General features: G+C 45.6%; 2 protein-coding genes across 3 annotated transcripts in view; one reads left to right on the top strand and one right to left on the bottom strand.

Moving 5' to 3' along the window:
* LOC119405654 (pre-mRNA-splicing factor 38B) overlaps window positions 1-23,699 on the top strand; it is a 41,450-nt gene that overhangs the window by 9,568 nt on the left and 8,183 nt on the right. For both annotated transcript variants that reach the window (XM_049418769.1, XM_037672511.1), the window contains exons 6-7: window positions 12,714-12,976; window positions 20,435-20,557. In XM_049418769.1, the coding sequence (XP_049274726.1) occupies window positions 12,714-12,976; window positions 20,435-20,557 (386 nt within the window). The remainder of the gene's footprint in view (window positions 1-12,713; window positions 12,977-20,434; window positions 20,558-23,699) is intronic.
* Window positions 13,905-16,896, bottom strand: LOC119405644 (uncharacterized). The gene has a single exon (XM_037672484.2). It carries the CDS (start codon window positions 16,399-16,401, stop codon window positions 14,527-14,529), a length of 1,875 nt encoding a protein of 624 aa, XP_037528412.2. The 5' UTR covers window positions 16,402-16,896; the 3' UTR covers window positions 13,905-14,526.

The following is a 23,699-nucleotide window of genomic DNA, read 5'->3' as shown; positions in this document are numbered from 1 at the left end:
GTTTTCTTTGCTCAACTTTTGTCTTTTGTTTGAGTTCTAAAATGCGGCAGGAAACCGTACCAATTTTTATACCTATTTAGCCGAATCTCGTTTGGCCGCTGGCAACATTGGACTTGGTGCGAGTTTCGGAGGCAGCGTTCAATGTAGACTTCGTGTCAGTGGCTTAAAACGTCACTACCGGCGCTAGCGGAAGTAGTAACGGCTGCGAGCGCAGTCGCCCCATCGCTATCGCATGTCCATTGTGGCGTCCGCGTTTGTGCGCGGGCTTTAACCTAGTCGTGTCCTTGTGCTACCAGCGCTTTTTGGAATGAGCGTGCCTTCTACGTGTTAGTACAAGGGGTGCAAGTGATGTGTTGATATGCTAAACAATGCCTGGAAAAAGCAAATTTCAGACTACGTGGCTCCACCATGACGACTACAAGCACTGGATTGCACCTGACACGACGAATCCGCATCGGGCTAAGTGCAAGCTTTGCGGCAAAACTTTTGATGTGACTGCCATGGGTGAATCCGCTTTAAAAAGTCACATGAAAAGTGCCAAGCATATTGGCGCAATCAAGATGGGGCAAGGGAGTGCGTTGAAAAGCTACCTGACGCCTGTTCCGACAGAGCAGTCCACTACAGCGTCTCCGTTGCAGTCGCCAAGCTTAAATGATGCTTCTAAAACGCACGAGCTTGTCACTGACGCAGAAATTCTTTGGACTTTGAAAGTCGTCACATCCCACTTCTCGTACCGGTCGTCATCCCAAGCAGGGGAGTTATTTCGACGCATGTTTCCGGACAGTGAAGTGGCGAAGGCGTTTTCTTGTGGTGAAAAGAAATGCGCATATGTGACATGTCATGGACTCAGGCCTTTCTTTCTTTCGGCCTTGCAGCGAGAGATAGAACAGTGTGAATTCTTCGTCGTACTTTTCGATGAGTCGGCAAATGACTGTCTGCACAGTAAGCAAATGGATGTGCACGTGAGGTGTTGGGACTCCGCCCAGAAGGTGACGACAAGATATTATACCTCCGTTTTTCTGGGACATTCTACAGCGAATGACATTCAGGAAAAGTTGCTAAGCTCGCTTGAGCCATTGCCCCTGGCAAAGATTCTTCAGATATCCATGGACGGTCCCAATGTCAATCTGAAGTTCTTTAAGGGCCTCCAAGAGCACTTGCAAGAACATTACCAAGTTCAGTGTGTGGACTTAGGCACTTGTGGACTTCACACAGTGCACAACGCGTATAGAGCAGGAGTTTCAGCTACTAAATGGGGACTTGATTGCCTGCTGTCTAGTCTAAGCACACTTTTTGAAGATGCCCCAGCACGGAGAGAAGACTTTTCGTCAGTTACAGGCCAGTGCACTTTTCCTCTCAAGTTTGTTGCCCACAGGTGGTTGGAGAATGTCCCTGTCATTGAGAGAGCATTGGTGGTGTGGTCTGACATCAAAAAGTACATTGAGGCTGCTAGAAAGAAAGAAGTTAATCTGCCGAAGTGTGCCTCATTCAACAACTTGTTTGAGTTCAGCTGTGATGCTTTGCTGCCAGCAAAGTTGAATTTTGCGTTGTGTGTGGCAATGGCACTCAAGCCTTTTCTGGTAGAGTACCAAACAGACAAGCCAATGGCTTTTTTTCTTGCAAAGGATTTAGAAACTGTTCTCAGGAAGCTGCTGATGAAGTTTTTGAAATGTTCGATCCTCTCTGCCAAAGGAATCGTTGGCCTGCTGAAGGTCGATGTTGATAATGTTGAGAATCATATTCCACTTGAAAAGGTGGATATAGGCTACAAAGCCGAGCAAATTATCAAGAATTCTCGGGTAAGCTCAAGGGATGTGTTTCAGTTCCGGATGGAATGTAAACAGTTTTTGATCAGTGCCACAAAAAAAGTCCTAGAGCGAAGCCCCTTGAAGTTTGTATTTGTTAGGGGCCTGGACCCGCGACAGATGTGTTCAAAGCCCGACGAATGCCTTACAGGTTTTAGAAAAGTGTTGGATACCCTCATCGCTGCGGGTAGAATAGCTGAACACTTTCGAGACACTGTGCTGGCCGAGTACACGGAGCTTCTGCACGAGCAGAAACATAAGCTTAGACAATATGACAAGAGTGTTGATAGGCTGGATGAGTTCTACCCTGACCTCTTGAAATTTAGTTCAAGCTACTCTGAGTTATGGACCATCGTAAAACTTTTGCTTGTCCTCAGTCACGGCCAGGCCACAGTTGAACGTGGATTCAGTGTGAACCGACAGGTGTGCGTGGAGAATCTCAAGGACCTTTCCTATGTTTCACAGCGGGTTGTGTGTGATGCGGTTGAGAAGGCAGGTGGTGTTCTGCAGGTTCCAATCACCAGGGAACTGAGGATGGCAGTGTCAGCTGCTAGACACAAGTATGGAGCATACTTAGAAGCCAAGAAGAAGCAAAACCTTGAAGCTTCACAGCAGAGGAAAAAACAATGCATAGAGGAAGAGCTCGATGGAATGAAAAGAAAGAAAAAAAGGCTAGAATTGACAATTGATGACCTCATGGCTTCTGCAGATGCCTATGCGGAAAAAGCAGAGGCAGCAAACGATGTGGCACACATTGTCAAGTCAAATAGCTTGAGGAAGACGGCAAAGGAGAAGACTGGTGAGCTACACTCGCTCAACGTCCAAATTCAGCAAAAGCTTCTGGAGCTCGCCTGAAGTGGGCAGCCGCTAGGTGCTTTGTGCATTTGAAGCAATTTGCATTGTGATATTTGATGAAGCTATCTTTATTTATTTCTATTGCGTGCAATACAAGCAGAATTGCATTGTGATATGTATAAGTGGGCAGCTATAAGGAGCTGCTTCCTGAAGATTTTTGTGCATTTGAAGCAATTTATGTTGTGATATTTGGTAAACATATCTTTATTTTTTATTGTGTGCAATACAAGCAGATTTGTATTGTGACATGTATTTTTCTTTGTGCAATAAATGTCAGACCTTTTGAGAGCACTGTTTCAAGATCTTCGACATGGGAAAAAAAATTACCTCTCGAAGAGGGCCTTGAAAATCCTCCTATAGGGCCTTGAAAGTCCTTGAATATCCTTGAATTTTCTCCTTTGAAACCTGTACGAACCCTGCACTGTATTGTGTGCTGTAATCATAGGGACCCCTGCTAGTGTGAACTCGGGTTAATTCGAACAGATTTTCTATAGCCTCGGAGTTCGAATCAACGAGGTTCAACTGTACTGGCAGCTCTTCATTTGTGAACATGACAGAACACATTCTTCAGATACACATTAAAATGCACTTCCATGAACTTCAGGCAGGTTACTTGTGCATGTAATACGATTAACCTCGATCTAATGATATAGGTAAAATTTGCGATTTACTTAGTTATGTCAAAATTTTGTTAAATTGAAATTCAACCTGTTTTGTGTAAGTATGGTCGTCGAAGGATTCTTTACACTGGAAGTGCCGCGATACTGTTCGAATAATAGAGCAGAATGAGAAAAAAAATCAGTTAGGTTGAACCGCAGCTCCAGCAACCGCAACTTGACGTCACGCCAACAAAGTTCTATGCACAGCGGCTGTACATTACACAGAAAGCCAGGAAAATAGAAGAATGCAGGTCCAACGCACTCTGGTAACAAGAACTATGCGATGCTATCGCACTCATTTCGCTGGCACAGCTCGTCATGAAAACCTCGGATGTTGCCCAAACTTATGCAACGCCGATGTTATCATGTTGACCGAGCCGGACCACAACAATGTTGCGTGTCTGACGAACATGCAACATCGAAATCTATCTCATGCCTCAAAAAGAAGAGCTTCAGTAAAAAAGCTGTTGCATTTATCATTTTTGTGTCAACCTTAAATTTATATCAGCCACAAATATCACTGAGATTCTACTGTTAAAATTCTTGACTGCAAGTTAGTGGTAATGTGGGGATATGATATGATGTGCTTTAATTTTTAACTGTGGCAGAAATTGCATCATAGAATCTCTCAGAAAGGTGCATATTTGTTGTCTGGTGGGATTTTTCTTTTTTGTGCTCGTTCATAAAAATCACTGTGAAATTTTCAGTTGTGAGGAAGATCTTTATAAGCGTTACGTAATTTTATGCTATATACTTTAATAATTTTTATATCCATTAATTTAATTCATGTCACTGCGACTACTTTTATAAAGAATAAAGTTTGGTAATCCCTGTTAAAAGACGGGACGTGAAAGTCGTATGTCCACATGGCATGAGTATGCCACCCTGTGCTACCTAATTAGTGCTGTAAAAAGTACCTTTAGTGGCAGTGTGGGCACCAACGTTTGCGGGAAACGTGTGGCTATCTGACTGGCAGCTAGTTACCCGAGTTACTTGCAGCATGCCAGTTGGCTCTTGTTCTTCTTGTGCTGCAGTATTTTTGCACATATGACAGCTGCATCATAAGCCCGGGCTCAGATATCAAGAGTGTTTTGTGTTGGATAATTAGGGTGTTTCAGCCCATAGCAATTTACTGGGATTTTATTTTCAATTGTAAAATGCACTGAGCGAATAAACAATACAAGCTTTCAATTCAACTTTTCGTTAGGGTTAATTCAAAGAAGAATGTAGTCAGAATATGTAGTATGTGTAGACTGCACTGCTACCTTTACAGTCGTACACAAATCATATGTCTGTATCAAATTTAGTCGTTGCTGGTAGTGACAGATCTACGAAGTTGAGTGGTCAGCGTATTCTAATTGTGCAGTGTCTTGGGTGTGAAACTAAATTTAAACATTGTAGTTAATGGGGAGTGCATATACGCAGCATGTTTTGTGTGCCTCTTGAATTGTCCATAGGGCATGCTAGCATTTACCTTGTGTTGTGCATGTGAATGCATTAAGAGAAGACTTTTTATTGGTGCCACTCATAAGCTGCAGTTTATGCATTTATGTTTGTATTCCTTGGTTGTTCCTACTTTGGTTTGGTATTTACTTAAATTACTTTGGTTTTTTCTTCACTTCGGGCCATTCACATCTACAGGCTGTGAAATTATGATTGCCTATCATGCAACTCAGTGTAGAAGTCAGCCCGTCCTTATGAGGAATAATTGCATTAGACATGTTCTAGGGAACTCTGCCTCTTGGCACATGGCACATCATTTGTTATAATCCTTGGGAATAAATGGTGGATCAAAATGTAAAAAAAATGCAACATGTTTTGGAGTCCTGAATTCTCTTTGAAACATAAAAATTAAGGATTATAAAATAAGAGCTGTTACATATATTTCATTTAAATAGCCATCAACTTATATGTGCAGTTTATTTAACTAATAGTGTAATTTTTTTCTCACGTGTTATACCAACTTCACGTTGGAGGTCAACCAGGAGTGTGTATGGCTGCAGTGGTTAAAGCAGATGCCGCAGTGCTGCTGTGCAGCCTTCATTGGAGCCATCATGCATACTAAGAACAGCATGCCTTGGCTGCACTGGAATGCCGCATACCGTATAAACGCGTGTAAGGGCCGCACTTTTTATTCAAGAAATGACGGCCAATTTTCAGGGTGCGGCCCATACACACGACATTTTTTTTAAAGTAAAAACGCACCAGTTAGCGATCAAAGAGCGTTTATTGCAGTATACGAGATTTCTTGCGACATACGTGCTCAATCGTCGTCACTTGGCGAGTCCTCAGACTTGGAGTTCGAGATGAGATGGTGTGCTGCGAAGCGCCTTCACCCCACAAGCAGTCATCTTCCGTGCCATCCAAGCTGTTAGATATCCGGCAACTTCAAAACTTCGGGACACAATATCCGTCGACACCGAGCTCCACGCAGATAGGATCCACCCAAGTACAGTCGCCAAGGCTAGTCCCTTCACACGCAGCATGTCCGTTGTGAGTGCAAGACCATCATTCCGCACTTCAGTCACATAGCGGAGCAAGTCTTCTTCCAAATCGGGAAACTTGCACTGCTCTCCTCGGAAAGCGCGCTTAGTGCTGTTGGTGTTTCGCAAGGCTTCTTTTTGAGCACACCAACGTCGAATTTTCTGCCGGCGGCACGTTTCCCATGCTCGAGAGCATACTCGATCACCTTCAACTTATAGCCAGCAGTGTAGCTATTCAGGTACTTGCCCATCTTGCCAAAACGTGAACGCCGTGTAGAAAACAAGCTAGCACGAAGGTCATCGAACAGTGCACAAAACTACAGCAAATGGCTGGCTGAACTGCACAAACCGAACAACGCGAACGCCATGCCAAAGTTGGTGATGCTAATGCCGATATGGATAGCGCCGATAGCGTTTGTATTAGTTTGTATAGAGATGTGAGAAGCTAAAGATAAAATCCTGCTTTAACCTTTAGTTGGCGGGTCTATGAATACTAATAAAAAAGTTAAAATTTTTAGCCCACTTCACGAACATCTTAACACTAATAAAATCCCCAAAAATATATATATATATACGCTGGTGACGATGATGATGGTTGCGTTTCCTTGCGCCATCTATCGACTACGCCTAGAAGCTTACGCGCGCGCGCATTTTGAATACGTATTGGTTGAGGAAAGTGTGGGTGCGGCCCTTACGCGGATTTTTTTTTTTAAATATGCACTTCAAAAAAACGGGGTGCTGCCCTTACACGCGTTTATACGGTATACTGTTCATGCATTTGAGCGAGACTGTGAGCCAGCAAACAGACTCCTGATACTTCCAAAGAGTGAATAACTCGTTTGTACAGCTTTGCTCTTAATAATTTATCAGTTGTCACATTGGTGTAGACCTGTGAGGGATTTTTTTTTTATTTGCTCTTGCAGTAAATTGAAGTACCTGGGCTAGGTACGGCTGGGATTCTACATCTGAATAATGGAAGCTTTTTATAGTGCCTGTCCAGTTTCCAAAGTTTTCGTCAGCGAGTACATGTGGCAACATATAAGCACTCTATGGAGAAGCAGATCTTGAAGATCACTTGGTACTTTTCACTCTCAGTCTCAGGATGTCACAGCTTGCAGCATTCACTAGTTAAAACAGGCACTCTACACGGCCTTTCTGGTGGTGTTTGCCCAGCCCAATCAGCAGCAGCAGCAGCAGCAGCAGTGCCGATGTTGCATGCGTAGGCTCTTTTAGGCTCGACCGTGCAAGCACACCCCCCTGAACAAGCTGAAACGGAGGCAAGTCCACCCGGATGGCAGTGGCTGCGCCAGCCAAGCAAGGCAGCCCTGCAGCAAAAGTAACACTCCCCCCTTTGCGGCGAGTGTAGCTGCTGCTCTTGATGTACCTCTGCCTCTTTTTTCAGTGGTTCCGGGCTGGCTGCGCCCGCACACCCACACGTGCCTTGCGCTCGAAATCGGGCAAGTACCTGGTGGGGAGGCAACACAGCAGTGCAGTATTTTCTTAGTAAAGGGATATGATAGAAGGCAGCTAAACAGGTTTTTGGAACGTTTGACCAGGCCATTTAGCAATGTTTGCTTGCTGAGGGAGAGGGTGCATGTGTATGGAAGAAGGAAGGGTTTTATGTATCCTGTGGTAGCCAGTGGTGTTGTTGTTGCAGGTTTTTGAGTGTTCTGCTAGCTTGGCTTGTGGGCCTTGCATTTCAATATGCTGACCAGAAAGGATGCGTATGCACGAGTGTTATTATCCAGCAATTTGCCCTCAAGGTTGGGAATTACTGCCTTTTAGGTTGGCTCTCGATAATAGCTGAACTGTCTTCACAGACTAATTGCATTGTTATAGAACCTCTGATGTTTCACTTATTTCACTTCTGTTCATAATTTTGACATAAATTAGAAGCATAGTTGTCACAGTGCCCATAGCGTCTGCTTTGTGCATATGTGGAATAATCTGTAAGTAATGAGAGGTGAAGCATCCATTATCAATAGATTGAGGTGTGTGGCTTGGTGCTCTGCAGTTAGAGTTAAAAATGTTTGTTTAAATGTCTTTGTCGATCTTGCAACTGGATTTTTTCTGCTCGATGAGGAACTATGCTTGTGTTCATAGGCTTTTGTAAACTTACATTTCTGAAGCGACTCTTTAGCAGGATATAAAACTGAACTAGCCCCTTTCCCCTTTTCGGGGCTTGTTCCGTCCTTTCTTCTCCAAGAACACATTGTTTTTGCATGAATGAGAGCTGAAATGGAATGTTGTGATTTGTTTTTTACACCAGAACCAAAAGTAATTAACAAATAATAGTTTTTTTGTTTAGGTTGCCATTTTCTCTGGAGGTTTCGTTGTATAGGTGACATACATTGGTATCTCGCACTTTCTGCCTCATTTTTAAAGGCACACAGGGTTCTCACTTCAGATGTGGTAGCACTGTTCTTTCAGTATTGGTGTGGCTTATGAGAGGGAAGCATGCTTGTGATACTATTGTGAGCACATGAAATTGGTGGTGGGATACCCGTATCGTTGCTGAAGTGAACTGTTTCATAGGTTGTTGTCTGACTTTGACCGCATTTTTATGCAAACTGGAGTAGGCATCGTAGAAATGATATTTTGATACTTGGGTATGCTTCTAAACTTCGAAAATTAAAGTTTTGGTTCAACAATCGGCTTATAAGTATTCAGAAAACTGTTTTCACAAAGGTATGCAGAAATGTAAAGCAACAGCAGTAGCTCTATAGTAGCATACAGGAGCACTGCACCTTCAGCACATTGCACATGATTGATGAAATCTGTTTTTTTTTGCATTGGATCAGGTTGAGGGTGAACCACAGTTCACGTCTGTACTTTAACCCTTTTCATAGTCGTTTTAAAGATATTGAGCAGTACTTCATTTGACTGTGATGCCAGGAGCTGCCGTCAATGGCATTGGAGTTTGCTGTTTTTACTTACGGATCCAAAACTGACAAGCAATGGGCAAACATTATGCACAAAGTTTTTGACAAAAGAAATGAGTAGGGATTGGCGAATATTCAGGCATTTTGAATATTCGAACTAATATTACAGTATTCAAATTCGCTTCGATACAAATTCAGATTATTCAAAATTTCGAAGTATTCGAAATGAACGAATATATGTATTTGACCGCACATAACCCCCTGTAAAGGTGGTTTCACTGCAGCGTCTGGTTGCTGTGCTGTGAAACAACCCATCCAGGGGAAATATGCACTGCCGCGAAGCCACACTTCAAGGTTAAATGTGCATATTTTTTTAAGTTTAAAAGCATGTTATATGGGCTTATATGCGCTAAGTATAGTCACTTTTAAATTGTAACGTATTGCACCACTTATAACTTGCGCCCTACTGCTATTCAAATCTTGATACTATTCAAGGCTGATTCCACTTAATTTCAAACCAAAACAGTGACATTCACTCATACCTAGTTCCAATCCTTAAAAGTATTGTGCAATGGTCATGACAAAAATGCTCATTTTTCATAATTTCGGTAAATACTATTCGAACCATTCGATTCGAAATTATTCGACCAAATCACTGTTCGCTTCGAACCTCAAATTCACTATTCGCCCATCCCTAGAAATGAGAAATTCAGAAAAAAGAAAATGATGCAAAAGTTTGTGTATATTAAGCTTGTATCTTAATGGTAATAATTTTAAATAATATGCAAAAAATAAACATCTATAAGAATGTTTTCTTTGCGTATCAATTTCAGAAATTCCAACTTCCTGTAACTGTGGCAGCATTTGTGGTTAACACATCTCTCATTTGTTTCACTTGAACGAAATCTCATTACACATCAGCAACGGATTGCATGATTCTCTATCGATATAACGTTTCCGAGTTATGCAGTAGATGCATTCTTGGTATGCATAGTAATACTATGCATATGCACTGAAAGGAACTGATGCTTTGTGACATAAATAAAACAATACGTGTCAAGGAATATGTCATGTTTGCAAACACTGCTTTTTGAAGTCGTGTTACAGAGTCCCTTCAGAAATGTTATACTGTATGTTAACGGGGTCATGAACCACTCCTCAGGCTTGACGAGAAAACACATCCTGCGGAAAGCAAACACTGCTATGAACAGTTCAGCCAAATCTTGCAGTCTTGCGCAGCAAGGAGAGTTTAGAAGCGGAGCGCGAAGTTACCATTTTATCAGGCATGCTCTTTTTGGTGGGCAAGGGCACCTGCTGTTTGATGTCGAGCAACAGATAGCCTGCTGTTGGCGAAAAGCCAACATAAATTAAGAGTGGCGTTTGGATTGGATGCGCTTTTTGCCACAGGGTGCTGCCACGTGCCGATGCCGCACTCACAAGGTGTGCTGACATTACACACTCATGCGCACCAATAATCACAGTGAGAGAGAGCGAGTGCGTTTCGTCACATGCATTCAAGGCAATGATGCGCGCTGGCATAACTTCGTTCCCCCTTGCCATCCCTCCCTCGGTAGCTTCCAGCGCGCTCGTCGGGCCGAGAAAAAAGGGAGAAAATGCTTAAAGCGTGCAACAAACCCCTGTAACTCCGCTCGTTCTTCACAGATTTGAGAAATTTTTTTCAGAAATTGGTTCGTGAGGCAGTAAACTCAGATACTAAGTTCATTCGATGATAACGTGGAAAAGTGGTTCAAGACCCCTTTAGCCACATTCTTTGCCTTGCACTTTGCAACCACAGGACATCATCATGCTTAAATTTATACATCAGTGCTTTTATGGGTTCCTTATGGAAACCTTGTTATAGGTGTTTGAACGCCAAAAGTCATGATTGAGAAAGGGGGAAGGGAGGCACACACATTGTCACAGTCCGTCCGTCTGGTGCAGTACACACCACTATTACCCTGTGCAAATCTGTCACTTTCCAAAATTTCAACAGTGCCTTTGTTACCTTCAGCCGCGACGTCTTTTCAGGATGACATTCCAATTTTCAAACTCCCCTATACTTTTCCCCAGTGTAATGTAGCATACCAGTTTCAGTCAACTGCCGATTTTTCGGACGCCCGATTTTCCGGGCATGCTCGAAAATTCAGACGCTTTTGCGGCACCGTCACCAGCCCCATAGACATCAATGTATTAGAACGTCCAAAATTTCGGACGCTGAAATTATTCTGCGTCCGATTTTTCGGACTTTCTGCCCAAATTGCAGGTCCGAAAGGCATTATTTGAAGCCCCCACCTCTGCCGCGTCTATCATCTTGTAGGTTCAAACCAGCGCTTTCGCGAGTCGATCTCCTTGCGACAGTAGCAGAGTCCGAAAGTCAGCTTTGCCACAATGCCGAAGCGTTATGGGGTGAAGCAGACCAGAAATTCAAAGGGGCCGCTATCGCGGCGTCGTGCAGCGATGTGCAGATAAGCAGCGGAAGGAAGGAAAACAAGAGAGAGGAAAGACAGAAATATTAACCAGTTTGGCATAACCGGTATGCTACCCTGCGGAAATGCACGGAGGCGTGATGGCGGCAGCTGGCAAATGCGCCAGTACGGCTTAATCGCTGACAATTAACCCTTACGATAAGCATCTTCAGTTAACAAGAAGGGAAATCTGGGCTAGTTGGTTATAGTTCATTTTCGATCAGCTTACAGCGCAAAAACGACGAGGACAGAGACCAAGAATGCTTATTGCTCATGTCGTCGCATTCTTGGTCTCTGTCCTCGTCGTTTTTGCGCTGTAAGCTGATGGAACATCTTCAGTTAACTGCTCGGTAGTGCTCGTGGCCTAGCATAGTTGCATGCGTACTGCACGCATTTAATGGGCGAGAACCCAAATGTGCCGCGTCGCCATTCCTGCTGCCTCTTTCTGCGAGACCGCTAAGTGCACCGCATAGATGCATTGCCTTCACGGACGAAACCAGCTCGCCATTGCCGCGCCCGTGTGCGGTCAGGAACTAAGTGTGCATCACGAACCCTTTCATGATAAATGCGTGCGTACGATACAGCAACAGTATAGTGACGGCGTCAGCTTAGTCGGCGATGTGCTGCACACAACTAGAAACGATCGGCTTGACAAGGCAGCAAATGCTGCATATCGCCGGAGATTCGGCGATGTGTGTGCGCATCGGGGAAAGCCGGACTAGTCGTCCACTCTTCCGCCAGTCTTTGTGTTCCGTGTCATCGTTTCCAAACGCTTCATGCGAGAGAGCCGTAATCTATTCCGTGCTTGGCTGTTATCAGCGGCGCTCATCACGAGATGCAAAAGTGGCGGTTGGCACGTACGTAGTTAAATGGGGTTCACGGCAGGTACCGAATGTACTTGCAAGAGCCTGGGCACGCACCAAAATGCCTGATAACTGTACTGGGGGGCATTAAAGCTATTTCAGACGTGGCTGTGGTGATTTGACCGCCTGAGCAAAATAAAAATGCATGAATTAGTTTTTTCGGACTGCCCGATTTTTCGGATGATTTCGCGGTTCCTAGGGAGTCCGAAAAATCGGACGTTGACTGTATTCGAAACTGGTTAACGTTCCTGCCTTTCCTCTCGCCTGTTCTTTCCCTCCTTCCTAAAATTATCATAGTACTCAAGCATCAGTTAAACACAACCACAGGATCTCCTGACATGTTATTTGTTTCTTATAATTCTTAGTAGCCTTTTTCAACACAGGTTTTCGTGTTAGTTTTTGCATTTTGTTGGAAAATCTCATCACTTTGTCATGGTTTGGGGGGGGGGGGTTAGAGGTGGTAGGTGTTCGTTGGGCAAGGTATGATAAGAAATAAACAAGTGTGAAAAGTTCCTGCTGACCGCACTTTGTCATGCAGTCTGGTCTGGTAAATGTTGGTACATATAACTCGGCGAGAGTCACACACCACACGGCTCGTGCATACGACAACCTTTCTGTTAAAAGTGCTGCCTGCTTATTGCTCATGTGTTTGTTTCTAGCCAGGTTTCAATGCTGACAGTGTTGTGTGGATGCTGTTGCAGGAGCTGGATGTGAAAGCAGGTGGTGGCCAGGTGCTGCGCATTGGTGACATGCTGCGCCACATGCTCACGAAGCTGGAGTGGTTTGCCACCTTGTTCCCTCGAATTCCGGTGCCCATCCAGAAGGAGATTGAGCGCAGGCTTTCTTTGCGCCCACCCGCGTTGGCCCCAGCTGCCCAAGCACCAAGCGATGAGCCAGTGGCCACTGAACCAGAAACACCTGCTGCAAATGAGAGAGCAGTGTCACCGGAACCGAGACGCAGGAGGTATGCGGGGCATGCTGAATATCTCTTTTTAAAAAGTTTAGTGATATAAGCTGTAGTTAAAAAATTCTGCACTGTGCAGCATGCTTGCTTAGTTAAACTCTTTGAAGGTAAATATTGGTCACCAAGTGCAACTTCATAGTGTTTATTGCAGATCTAAAATCTTTGAGAGTGACCCTGCCGGCGGCAAGTTATCTTTTCGTCCACTTTGCTTTCTTCTCATTTATATCCAATTATTACAGATAACATCTCCTATACTTTTCTTGTCATTACTGTCTGTGAGTTCTCATTACTATTGTGTCTAACAAAAAAAAACAAGCCTTTAAAAGCCATCTTCTTTCCTGTTTCGAAAAAAAGTTCTCTCTCTCTATCTTTTTTGAAGGGATTATATACAGTAATATTTCGAGCAGGCCCCCTCCCCCCAACAAGTTGAAATTGCCGGCAAAGTGTGTGTGTGTGTGGAGGAGTGGGGGGCTGCCTTTCTCGGAATGGCACGAAAATTCAAGATGGTGGCGTGCAAATTTTTCCCGCTGGGAAAAAGAAAAGAGTGCATGTGGACTTCCTCAAAAGTCTTTTTGCTCTCTTTCTTGGCACGATGCGTTACAACAACGGCTCGCAAACACGAGAAACGCAACGTCAGCACGATCAAACCGCGGGAAGCATGGCGTGGAAACACCTCCGATGATGAGTCAACGCAACAACGCTAAGCAACAAACGCCGATCTCAGAGGCCTTACTTTAAACTGACTACGTGGACATAGGCACAATCTTAGAATACAGATCTTGAAGGCCATGCTTTTGCTCACGGGACCCTGGAAATCGTAATGCGTGTCTTGCACTAAGTTCAGGGGGTGATCATTATGCTTGGGAACAAAGAATCAAATTTTGACAACAAATTTCACATGCAGGCACTTTAAGAGATTGGGCTTTTAAGGGGAGATGCGGGTCGAAGACACTTTTTTTTTAATATTCATTCTAGAGCAATGAAACTTGAGCTGCTTATAGAACTTTTTATGCTGATTTCAAATATATAATTAGTTTTCTTGCAAGTTGCATACTTTTAGTTCTGCAACATGACAAAGTGAAAAACTTAAGCCTTTTGCCCCCCCTCTTTTCAGACCTAAACTTCAATAATTTTTTACAATTGATAGTTCATAATGTTTCAAATGAAGTGTGGAATGCAAATAACTAATTAGGAAGTCCATAGAAAATATGTACTAGACGTGAAAAATTTTAACGTGGGAAGTTCATATTTCTCCTACCCTAATAAAAGTTTACATAACTTTTTTTTATTATATATTGAGAATATTGAAACTTAAACAAGATAATTGTATTTCTCGTACATTGGAAAAAATCTGGAGAAAATTTCATGCAGATCTGAGCACCAGAAGTACCCGAAAAAGGAGGGGCACATTGACAAAAATGGCAAAATTTGTGTTTTGAGAAAAACGAGTTTTAAAGTCAAAATTGCATGTTTATTTATCAAAGATGTCATTGAATGCGACGAAATTTGTACACAAGAAAGAACAATCCTCCTTGTAGTGGCCACTGCCATTAAAATGCGCCAGCACCATAGGTTTGGCCCTCACGCCTCTTTCGAGTTGACTCCTCGACAAGAGATTTTTTCTTCAGCGCACGCCGACGAGCCCTTGCTTCTCCTGTTAGTTTTTGAGACATTTTTTTCTGGCGTGTGCTGTCCCGTGATGTGCCAAGAGCAACCAGATCATGAGGCGGGAGCACACCAAGCTCTTCGAGAACACGTTCAAAACTGGAGTGTCCTCGGTTAAACCAGAGAACGGCCATAGCAGTGGCCATCTCCACAACATGTCTTGAGGCAAATCTTGTCTTTGGGCAGAGGAGCCAAATTTTACTGTTGAGCGACTCCGCTGCATTCTGAGTTTTGCCCTGAATACAGCGGGTCAGTAGCTTCTCGTCGGTTAGTCTCTTGTAAATGGGGAAAATTGCCTTTCCCTGGGCCTTGGTGAGCAGGGGTGTGTGAGCCGGTGCAGGTTCGCCCAAGGCTTTAGCACGCTTGTGCTTGCACCAGGATTCTGGTCCATCTGGACAGAATTCGTGGGTGTTCGCATCATCTGTTGAGCGACTATGAAAATATGAGGCCCATATCGCCCGGTGCATGGCTTTAATGCTGCCCCTACTGCTTGTGATGGCCACTTGATAGTAGGTTTGCAGCTTCTGTATCACCGTATCTTTCAGCTTCTCCCCTCTTGGCAGTGGCTCCTTGAGTTTGCGAAGAGCGGTTCCGAGGCGCTTGGCTACGTGATTTGTGCAGTCCTCTTTTTCAATGATCGCAGCATCACCATATACCTTCGCTTCAACAACTGCCGCGTACGCTTTTGAGTCGCCGTCGCTGAGGAATTTGCTGAATCGCAGTGGTGTGTCATAAGTTTGGCTCCTTTGCCAAATGCGCACTGCAGCTTCTGCTTCCATCGCATGGGCTGAACATTCAACATTTCGCTCGCAGACAGGGCTATGAAATGCTTGCCAAACTTCTTCCTCTTCATCTGGCAGAGCCTTGTGCCTACTGCAAGCTAGGCAGAAGTTTGACAGGACTTCAAAATCCAAACAAAGTCCAGTGTCGAGTGACACAACAGTGCCGATGCCATTGTGACTCTTGTGGCCGCGTTTGTGCCACGTTCCGTCGTACATAACGGCAATGTCGTCCCCGCCAGCTTCCTTCACTGTCAGCTCTCTCGACCTCGCAAGATTGGCGCCGATGGCATCCATTGCCGCATCACGGACTTTCCGGCTGATTGCAGTGAATGATTTTTGGTGCATTGGCTTTGGCAAGCCAAGAATTGCCGCAAATCGGACCAGCTGCTCGTAGCCCATGCCTACAGAGCGCGCCGCCACAACAGCTTTCACGTTGACAGCGTAGCTATCGCGCGAGCTCCCGCTGTCGTATGTTCTCCTCACGGTCAGTCCGTCATCCGCCGCGCTCACGCTGGCCTCCCCGCCTGAAGCTACTCGCCGCGAAGTATATGTCGCCGAAAGAACAGTTTCGGGGCACTCACTGTTTGGGCAGTGCAGTTCCACGAACGACGCAAGTCCTTTCCGCTTGTCGGCCGGTTCCCGGACACGTAATCCCAAATGGCGACACGTCGGACACATTGCACCGCGCACAAGCATGTTCAGTGCTGTCACATCAGCAATCAACGAAGACTCGTCGTCCTGCGATTTTTCTTCGTCTTCGAAGAGTCCGATCTTTTTCTGGGAGGCACTCACATATTCGAATGCCGCGGCAAGCTCGTCGGACGCATCGGCGTCACTGCCACTACGCCTTGCGGCAGCAGACGATCTTTTCGTCGTTTGAGTGTTCGGCTTTGATTTGCGCCGGCGTCCTCGAAATTTGTGCGCCGCCTGAAACTTGACAGGCCGGTGACCGCGCTTCCTACGGCTTTCTTCATCCATAACGGATAAGCACTCGAGAAAAGCGTTGTTCAGCTGCGCTGCTCGACGAGACACGGATCCTGCAAGTAGGCTTCACAGCACACACAGGCGCGCAGCGGCCAATGGCGGCTCCCGATCCGTACCACGTGATTTAAAGCCAGTCGCGGCGCTCGGAAAAGGCGGCAAAAGCGTGCTTCTCTTTATTATTTCTTGCGCTGCAGCAGCGCGGGAAACAGTCGTTATTTGAAGAGTGAGGCTCGGCTCTTCGCCTCATGCGGTCGACAATGGCGAGCGGCGGCGCATTATCAGCGGCAAGGTGCACGAAGATGACACACTTTCGGCCTTTTGACAGCCACCTTGTGCTCTTTAGACGCAATTTTAAAGCATTTCCAGTTGAGTCTCGACATAGATTTTTTTTTTCAGAACAGTAGAGGTACTAATCTTAACAAAACAGGTGAAAACAAAAAATCGATAATTTTTTAGAAAACTCGCGTTTTTCGACCCGCATCTCCCCTTAAGCAGGATTGGAGGGGATTCAAGCAGACCACTGTTGCGTGGATGCAATGCATGATCGGGGTGCAGAGCGGGAGGGGGAGTGGCCCTGGAACGCTTGCTCGGAATTTCACGATAGTGACACGTGTGTTTTTCGTTGGTGTAGATACTTTGTTTTTTCCTGAATAACAAGAATGAAATTGAGAAATAAGCTTAAAATAGCAACTAGAATGCTGATGCACTGAAAGAAATATGATTCACAGGCATAGTAAAATGCCCACACCCATTCGCTGTCGCCTTTGTGCCAATCGGCATTATCGTGGTGCGCATTCCTCTAAGGTGTCACTTCTTAATCAAGCTCCGAGATTGTCCGCCGCGGTGGTATAGCGGTTACGGTGCTCGCCTGCTGACCCGAAGGTCGCGGGTTCGATCCCGGCCGCGACGGTCGCATTTCGATGGAGGCGAAATGGTAGAGGCCCATGTACTTAGTTTTAGGTGCACGTTAAAGAACACCAGATGGTCGGAATTTCCGGAGCCCTCCACTACGGCGTCTCTCATAATCATATCGTGGTTTTGGGACGTAAAACCCCAGATATTATTATTATTAAGCTCCGAGATCAAACTTAATTCCTTGTTGAGCTGACAGTGAATGACTCTTGATTTCTATTCAGCCATTGGTCAGTTAGAATAGAAAGTAAATGAGTAGAAAGAGAAAGCAATGCCAGTAAGATACTGCTTTTATTTATTCTTGTTCATTGTGTAGTGCTGTTAATTTCAGCTGCATTTAGTTTCCTCACATGTCAGCATGCCATCTTGTCATGTACAGACGGGTCCAGGGCATGTTTGGATTTCGCTCTTACAAAAATATAGTGGCTTAGATTTGCATAAAACTACTGGTGGTGGACAGTTCAGCCTCTTTTTGACAGACTCGTGCAGTGCATGAACAATGCTTCCCTGTCCACTTCCTGTTAGGTCTAGTGGTCATGGCGCTCGGCTGCTGACCCGAAGGTCGCGAGATCGAATCCCGGCCGCGGCGGCTGCATTTTCGATGGAGGCGAAAATGTCTGAGGCCCGTGTACTTAGATTTAGGTGCACGTTAAAGAACCCCAGGTGGTCGAAATCTCCGGAGCCCTCCACTACGGCGTCTCTCATAATCATATGGTGGTTTTGGGACGTTAAACCCCAGATATTATTATTACTTCCTGTTAGAGGGCCGGGAAAATGAAAGGTGCTCATTGGAGTGTTCCCTTTAACAATGGACCCTACTGTACATCCACCTTTGTCTTCTTTCAGTGCTAGCAGCCATGAAATCGGCGAGTTTTGTTGGTGTGTTTGTTTGTAACACTTTGTTTCATGCACTCAAACCAACAAAAATGTGCTTGTGAGTGGGTATACTTTGACTTAAAGCACCGTTATTGTCATTTCAAACCCAGTATTGTAACCACCATGCATTCACCACTTTCTTTGAACATTCAGATAATATAGCTGTACAACAACATATTGGGAACTGAGGAATGACATTGTTTTGCCATTGGGCTGGTCTTGTGTATCATAGGCACCAGGCAGCCATCGTAAGGCGCGAGCTAAGGTCTTTCCGAACAGTGCTCCAAGCGGCGGCAGGGACAGCACTGGCATGTGTAGTGGGAGACGCAGAGAAGGCTCTGTTACGTTCGGCACCATATTTGAAGAGAAGCGGCGGTGTTTCTTTTTGAACAATCCGAAGTCTGTATGCTGTTGCGTTTGGTGCCCAAGGCAAAGAGAAGCGGCAGCAACAGTGTTCTTTTCAACAATGCATGTAGCGTTCGACTGTTAGACATGCGTTCTGATAACAAGGCCCGTCGCCGGACTTCTGGGAGATTCCTGCGCAGTCGTTTGCAGTCGTGGGCGCGTTCAGTAGTTGCCAAGTCATCTAGAAAGGATGACACGTGTCCCTTTCATGCCTTCCCACCGAGGAGCGCCGATGGAATGTCAAGCTGTGCTTTTAGGCGTTTGTTTTCGTTGGGAGGCAGGCCAGAGGGGGCACGATGCCTCCTCCCTTTCGGGACTGCAAATGAGACAGTTCCAATTAACGACACGTTGTAAAATACACATCTTTGCGTTTTAACTGCCAAACTCGCTGTTGCTCACTGTTGTGTAAAGGGCTCCTGGCGGGAAGGCAAGTCCTGACAGTGCAGGTGCACCCACGGCGCTGCTAGTTATTTTGCGCTGCGTTTTTCGAGGCTTGACCAGCTGGCAAACGCGTTTTAGTGCGTCTGCTCTTGAGAAGGGTCGCCACTTGCACGAAGTAGGTCACAAGCACGACATCACAAAATATAAAGGAGACAGCAAGCGCAAATTGCGTTTAGAGTGCATCCCGCAGACGAAGCTCAGCTCAATTAAGCTACGATGTGGAGCTAGATATAAGTAGCACCTTTTCTATTTCTATTTTTCTAATACTTTCTTATTCTAATTCCTTTTTCGCCTGTCTTTACGCGATGCTTCGCTAATTGCACACGTTGTTCCTCAGTTGTACTTCTTGCATACTTCCGTTCCCATTCTGTTTTCCTTTTCTGTTCGATGCTTCGCCGATCCTAATATTTTAACAGCTATTGTAGTCTTCAGCCTTTGTGTATTTCACATTGCTTGGCGCAACGAGGACCGTCGTTAGCGGCCGGTGCATGTGCAAGGCCAACGTCGACGGCGATTGCAAACATGGCGATGTATTGGCGTACGCCGTGGCTGCTGAGCACACGGAGTCGTGGGCCCAAGATTCGGAGCCATCACACCTGTGGAAGGGAAGACGAAAGAAGGCGCAATGTCAAGCTCTCGCAAATGAATGGCTTCTTCATTGATATTATGGAAGCTACGCAAAATGAGAGTAGCGAAGGGATTGTATGTACGCTTTATGTACAGTTGTCAGTGGACCACGCATATCCAGGCTTTCTGCCGTTCGAGCTGGTGAGGCCGCAATGGGAACCATTAGAACTTGATGTACTTCCCAGCTTTATCCATTTTGCACAGTTGTTTGTGCCACCTACAATGCAACATGTCTGCTCGGACTTGGTTCCCTGAGGCTTTTCAGCAGCGCAGGAGACAAGCGACGAGAGCACAATGAAGTGCAGTCAACATCTAGCCCCGCGCCCCCACAACAAGCATTTGCACCCTTTTTGGCACCCACATGCCACTGGTTTCGCGTTGCCACCGAGGGCGGCACCAGTTCCAACTCTCCCCGTGGCCGCTGCCTATACTGCAGCATCATTCAAGACTTCATGCCTGTAACATTCCACATGGATTGTACATGCTGTCTATACTGTCAGTTTTATTAGAGTTTGGAGGGGTTCTCCTCAGGATCGCATTGTAGTCAATAAATATACAAGGAGTCAGCACAATGAAACCTTGGTTCACTGGTTTCTAGTTCTCTAGCATTCTTGCTTTTCCTTCCAATTATACTTTTTGCCAGCACTGTCAGAAATAAATGTTTCCATGTCTAGTGAATTGTTCAGTGCTAGAAAATGGCAAGAAACCTGGATTGTCGGGAGAGTAACATTTCTAAAGTTGCCTTATTGCATTTTGTGCACAATAGGAGCCCCTACACACGTGAATCCCCCAGCGGCCGTGAAGTACCAAGAGACTCTAGCTGGGATCGAGAACGTCAGAGGTCGCGCAGGAGCAGAAGCAGGGAGCGCCATCGGGAGCGGCATCATAGGCGAGTTCATTGTTATCACCCTTAATTACTTTCTGTAGCACGCCATGACATGCCTTTTTTCTCTGTCCGAAACATTTAGCCTAATATGTATGTGGACCCGCTATGTTAGCTTAGCAGGTAAGGTGTCGCACTGCTAAGCTTGACAACGTGGGTTCGAACTCCACGTCCTGTAGTGCAGCCTGGGTGGCTGCATTTCGGTGGAAGCGAAGTGAAGAAACGCCAGTGTACTTAGATTTAGGTGCATGTTAAAGAATCCTGATCAGTCAGAATTGGTTTGGAGTTCCCACTATGGTTTGTCTCATAATAGTAGTACAGCTCAGACCACTTATAACGTAACCGCTTACAGTACAGTACCGGCTATAATGCGGTTTTTTATGACTCCCGTTTACCCTCCCATAGAACTCCATGTATACGCATACCGCTTATTGTGCAGTCCCCCGAGATGAAAGACCGGTTATAATGCGGCTGCCGGAACGTTCTCAGAGATGCGAGGGAGCGAGCGTGCTTCTCAGCGAAGCTTCTCAACGGTGTTACGAAGGAAGAGCGGAAGCGGAACAAACGAACAAGGAGCGGGGGAAGAAAAAAAAGGGATGGCGGTTGGGGGACCACTGATGGGCGACAGCAGCCCGGCGCGGGTGCGTGGTGTGAGGAGGGGGAGCGGTTGCATGGCCGACGGAGAGCAGAGCATACGTAGCAGAGCACGCATGACATGCGTGCTCTGCTACGTACGGGCGCCCGCGTCCGCATCAAGAGCGCGTTACCGCTATTTCTCTCCGTCGGGAAAATAGTTGCTTCGTCGTAGAGCGCAGATATCGCGCGTGCAACCTTGATTGCCCCGCAAGTAACCAACAGGCAGACTTACAAGCTTGAAAGACCTTTTCAGGATAGTTGCCGCGGCTGTTCTCCCGACCACGAACTGAAACTGCGTTTCACGCGTGATGCCCTCGGTTTAGCTCGCAAGTGCGATCTCTTCTACGCCCGATCTCCGTGTTGCCTAGGGCAAGCTTCTCGCGGCGACATGCCAAGTTGCAACGCGTACGCTAGGCCTAACGAGCGCTAGCTGCCATGTCAGCGGCCGCAGACTACAGAAGTTGCGGTTTGGTGCCGAGTCAATGAAACACTTTGCAGTTGTTGCATTTAGAAGGGGTGACTTACATCTTTAACGAAAATGCGGGGTTGCATGTGAAACACTCGAGTGGTGGTTTGTGGTCGCCACAGTTTTCGACATGGCGCACGCGCAGTGTGTTACCGCGGCGACTTCCCGTGACGACGCATTTTTTCCGCGTTCGTTATGTCGGCACCGCAGGTCCGCGGACGCTAACCGTTCAACATTTCCAAACGTAAGCAGACGCAAACTTACGTCCCAGTCGCATGCCTCGATAGTCGGGATCGCGCGCCTACCCGTTGGTCATGTTTTGCACACGTGCAACCTTTCAAAAATGTTGTTTTGGTTATAGTGCGGTACCGCTTATAGTGCGGATATTCGCGACTCCGGCGACTTACGTTATAAGCGGTCTATGCTTACTGTGGTTTGGCATCTAAAACTTCAGAATTTAATTTGTTAGTCTGGTATATTTAAAGAGACCCTGAAACGACTTTCACAATTTTATACAAGTGCTTTGTTATTAGTGTGGGTCCTTGAAATAATCTAGGGCCAAAGTTAGGTATTCTGCATTTAAATTGTGTAAATTTATTTTTGAGCTTTAAGCATGTGCATCACTAAAAAAAATCACGGCTGTGCCTCTCACGTTTTCAGCTGCTTCTATCCATTCCACATGCAATGGGTGTGCAACGTGACTCGTGCGAGCGATCTATTGGCTTTCCACTTGAGGTCGTCGGGAATGCTTGCAATGTGCCGCTCGAATAAGCAGAAATTCGTGTAACTGTAAAAATATTGATGTACAAAGGCACTTTAAGCATTTCTGTAAACCAACGGTGCACTTCCGTCTACTACAACTGTTGTCTATACTACATGTTTGTTTGGGCATATATGTGAGGGAATGAGTGAATTAAAGAGTTCTTTTGGAAATGTCTGCAAGTGTGAGGCTGCATGGAGGAATTCAAGAGATAAGAAAGAATGCGACAAAGTTTAACCCTTTCCCGGCTGGAGGCAAGCTGGGTTCATCCACAATGTAATAAGCTTTCAGGGCGCCAAAGTTACGCTACCCTGATTCATTTTACTGACTTCTCTGTTTCGTTTTACTGACTTCCCTTTGGCTTCAACAAATGATACAGCAAGAAATTTAAAAGTGCGCTCAAAGCATGCATTTTGGTCGAGAATGGACTCTGGTAAGCAGAATTGGAAAATAGCGTCCTCCTCTGTGCGCGAGCGGCGCGCACTTGGCAACGGCTTTGTTCAGAAGAAAAAGAACCAAAATGGGCTTCTTTACCGAAGTTTTGTAAAATGAAGAATTTCAGTTCTCCTGTGAGTGTGGCAGCGACTACACATAGCAGCAGTTTCTTTAAAGGGGTACTGACACCTTTTTTTGAAGGCGAGTTTACTCTGCCATACAAATCTCCTGTATGCAGAGACGGCTCTGAGCAAGTGTGAAGCTCAGCAAAAAAATCAATTTTTCCACGGCGCACCCACTGCCATCGACACTAGCTTGACGTCAGGCTACAGTACAAATTCTGGTGACTTCCCACAGCAGTCTGGGTGGTTGTGATGACGTTAGGTACCAAAACTTCCAAGATGGCCGCTTGTGCGTCATCAAAACTTCCAAGATGGCCGCTTGTGCGTCATCAAAACTTCCAAAATGGCCGCTTGTGCGTCACCAACGGAGCCATGGTGTGGAGCGGCCATAGAAACGTCACTATGTACCGGGTGTCCCAGCTATCTTTAGCCAAGGGTTAAAAAATACGATATTAGAGGCAGGCAAGTGAAATCACTCGCAAATTGCTGACAGCTACCTTGCGCACTACAGACAATTTTTTGTTTTGTAATTAACTAATTTGTTAATTAGGACGATTTAACTAAATTGCTAAATATTGACTTTAGGCAAGAAATGCTGCTTGCAATGTTCGAGAGCGTCTTCAGAAACCCCAATTGCATTATTTGCGACAAAAAAAATCTCACGTATACCATTTTTTTCAAGCTGTAAAGAAAGCCCGCGAAATACAAAAAGAACCACGTGACTAGCGC

This window comes from Rhipicephalus sanguineus, chromosome 1, assembly GCF_013339695.2.
Source record: "Rhipicephalus sanguineus isolate Rsan-2018 chromosome 1, BIME_Rsan_1.4, whole genome shotgun sequence".
NCBI lineage: Eukaryota > Metazoa > Arthropoda > Arachnida > Ixodida > Ixodidae > Rhipicephalus > Rhipicephalus sanguineus.
The sequence above is the reverse complement of the archived record's forward strand: the minus strand, read 5'-3'. Positions and strand labels throughout refer to the sequence as shown.

Coding starts and splice junctions, on each gene's coding strand:
- LOC119405644 (XM_037672484.2), bottom strand. CDS start 16,401: ATGGATGAAGAAAGCCGTAGGAAGCGCGGTCACCGGCCTGTCAAGTTT.